The 1,697-nt window shown below is 35.9% G+C and overlaps 1 protein-coding gene across 1 annotated transcript; it reads right to left on the bottom strand.

The window, feature by feature from the left end:
- Nucleotides 1-236: 236 nt before the first annotated feature.
- Nucleotides 237-1,341, bottom strand: LOC129732323 (uncharacterized). The gene is made up of 4 exons (XM_055693128.1): nucleotides 1,234-1,341; nucleotides 1,063-1,174; nucleotides 617-992; nucleotides 237-406 (listed from the first exon to the last, which is right to left on the bottom strand). Exons 1-4 carry the CDS (start codon nucleotides 1,310-1,312, stop codon nucleotides 284-286), a joined length of 690 nt encoding a protein of 229 aa, XP_055549103.1. The 5' UTR covers nucleotides 1,313-1,341; the 3' UTR covers nucleotides 237-283.
- Nucleotides 1,342-1,697: the final 356 nt, after the last annotated feature.

Here is a 1,697-nt window from a genome sequence, read left to right as displayed (position 1 = left end):
CTTTCGGAAAGTGCTCTTTGTGCCACGAGTGACTATTTTCTGCTCCCCGGTTGAAATTCTAGCTTTGGCAAGCGATTTCACTCGAATGAAGAGGTATAGAGTTAAAAACAAACGATAAATTTGAAGAACATGATGCGCAGCACTACTGCTGACATCTAAAAGTTAGTGGTTCGTAACAATAAGTGCTTTAGATAAAGACAATATAGAAGAATAAAACTTTTTTATTTCCCATAAAAGACTTTTCATGTAATAGACGATAGCACATATGGCAACTTTTCAGCCTTCAACAATTGTAACAAATTTCCGGGTATGGTATCTCTTGCATTGCAGCACTAAGAACATTCTGAAAATTCCATCGTTCAAATGAGGCAATCATGTATCTTCGAAAGTAAATATCAGTGATGATCTAAAATTACGAAGTAGTATAATTAATATTCCATTATTATTTCATTAGCAAAATTTATCAATTATGCGTCCGCTCAATTTCTCTTTCATACTGAATGTTACTGAATCTCATCCTTGTGAAAAACTGAATCTTATAAAGTTGTACTGTGCTCTTAATAAATTCCACGGACACATAATTTTTGATAGCTCTTACTAAGGATTGTACTCTTACCGCTCTTGCAATCATCTGTACGTGCACATCATTCGGGTGTCCAACTATTTCGATTTCATTCTGATTGCTGATACTTTCAAATAGCAAACTTCCTGACAACTGGCCGGTTGCGAAAGTACGAGATGTCTTAAGCGGTAATCTGAATTGTTTGTAGGTCACCATCAAAGTTCCAGGACCGCGGTATCCTTCCAATTCGGCTTGAAAGTCGAGAACCACACCTACTTGCTCCCAAAAAACGTTCGTATTAATTTGCATTTCAGTACTCAGCAGAACATTGGAAATTTGTTGCAAATTTACTTTAATTGATCCTATACGGGCGACAAACGCCGAGTGAAACGATACGTTGCCAACAACAGCAATCCCGTATGATGAGATACTTGAAAATTTATTATTGAATTATTTTTTTTTTTGCGATACGTACACACTACTATACTTTAAAACCATACTTAATTGGAGCTACATAATCATCAATTGGCAGGTCATTGGAAAGATATCTAATCTCAAGCATTTCGACAAATCGTTTCACTAATTTTTGAATATACATTTCTGGTTCAATGACTGCAAATAGTATCTCATTTTAGCACTGGTACAATTTCTATTTTGATACTTTGACATACTGTTAACTGCTCCATAGCAACTTTTTTGATGGAGATATAAAATCACCCAAAGAGAAGTAATAGAAAATACGAGCTTCATTACGGAGACGACGAACTCACAACGTGCGGACCCAAATTGATTTTGCTACAAAATTGATACGGCTACTTGAGGCGGCATTTAATCTGGCAAGATATCCGCGACTGGAGTGCAATAAAAATCTCTTTGAAACAATTGCGCCGGTTTATTTTCGTTTCGAAGTATTTGTATGCAAACCTGATTGCACACAGAAAATAATTAATTGTTAGGTATACCCTGGTTTACTTATCATAATCCTCTATTTTCAATCAAGTGTTGCCAAGCTTTTTCAGCTCGTCGTGTACAATCAGGGTGTCCTTAAATTGAGTCTTTGTTGTACTCTTTTTTTGTTCGAGTCTTATGCAACTGAAGGTGTCAGATCAGCTGAGGATTCAAATATGTTTAAAAT

Source organism: Wyeomyia smithii, chromosome 3, assembly GCF_029784165.1.
Source record: "Wyeomyia smithii strain HCP4-BCI-WySm-NY-G18 chromosome 3, ASM2978416v1, whole genome shotgun sequence".
In the NCBI taxonomy this organism is placed as follows: domain Eukaryota; kingdom Metazoa; phylum Arthropoda; class Insecta; order Diptera; family Culicidae; genus Wyeomyia; species Wyeomyia smithii.
Note: the sequence above shows the minus strand (reverse complement) of the source record. Positions and strands in the feature narration are given on the sequence as shown.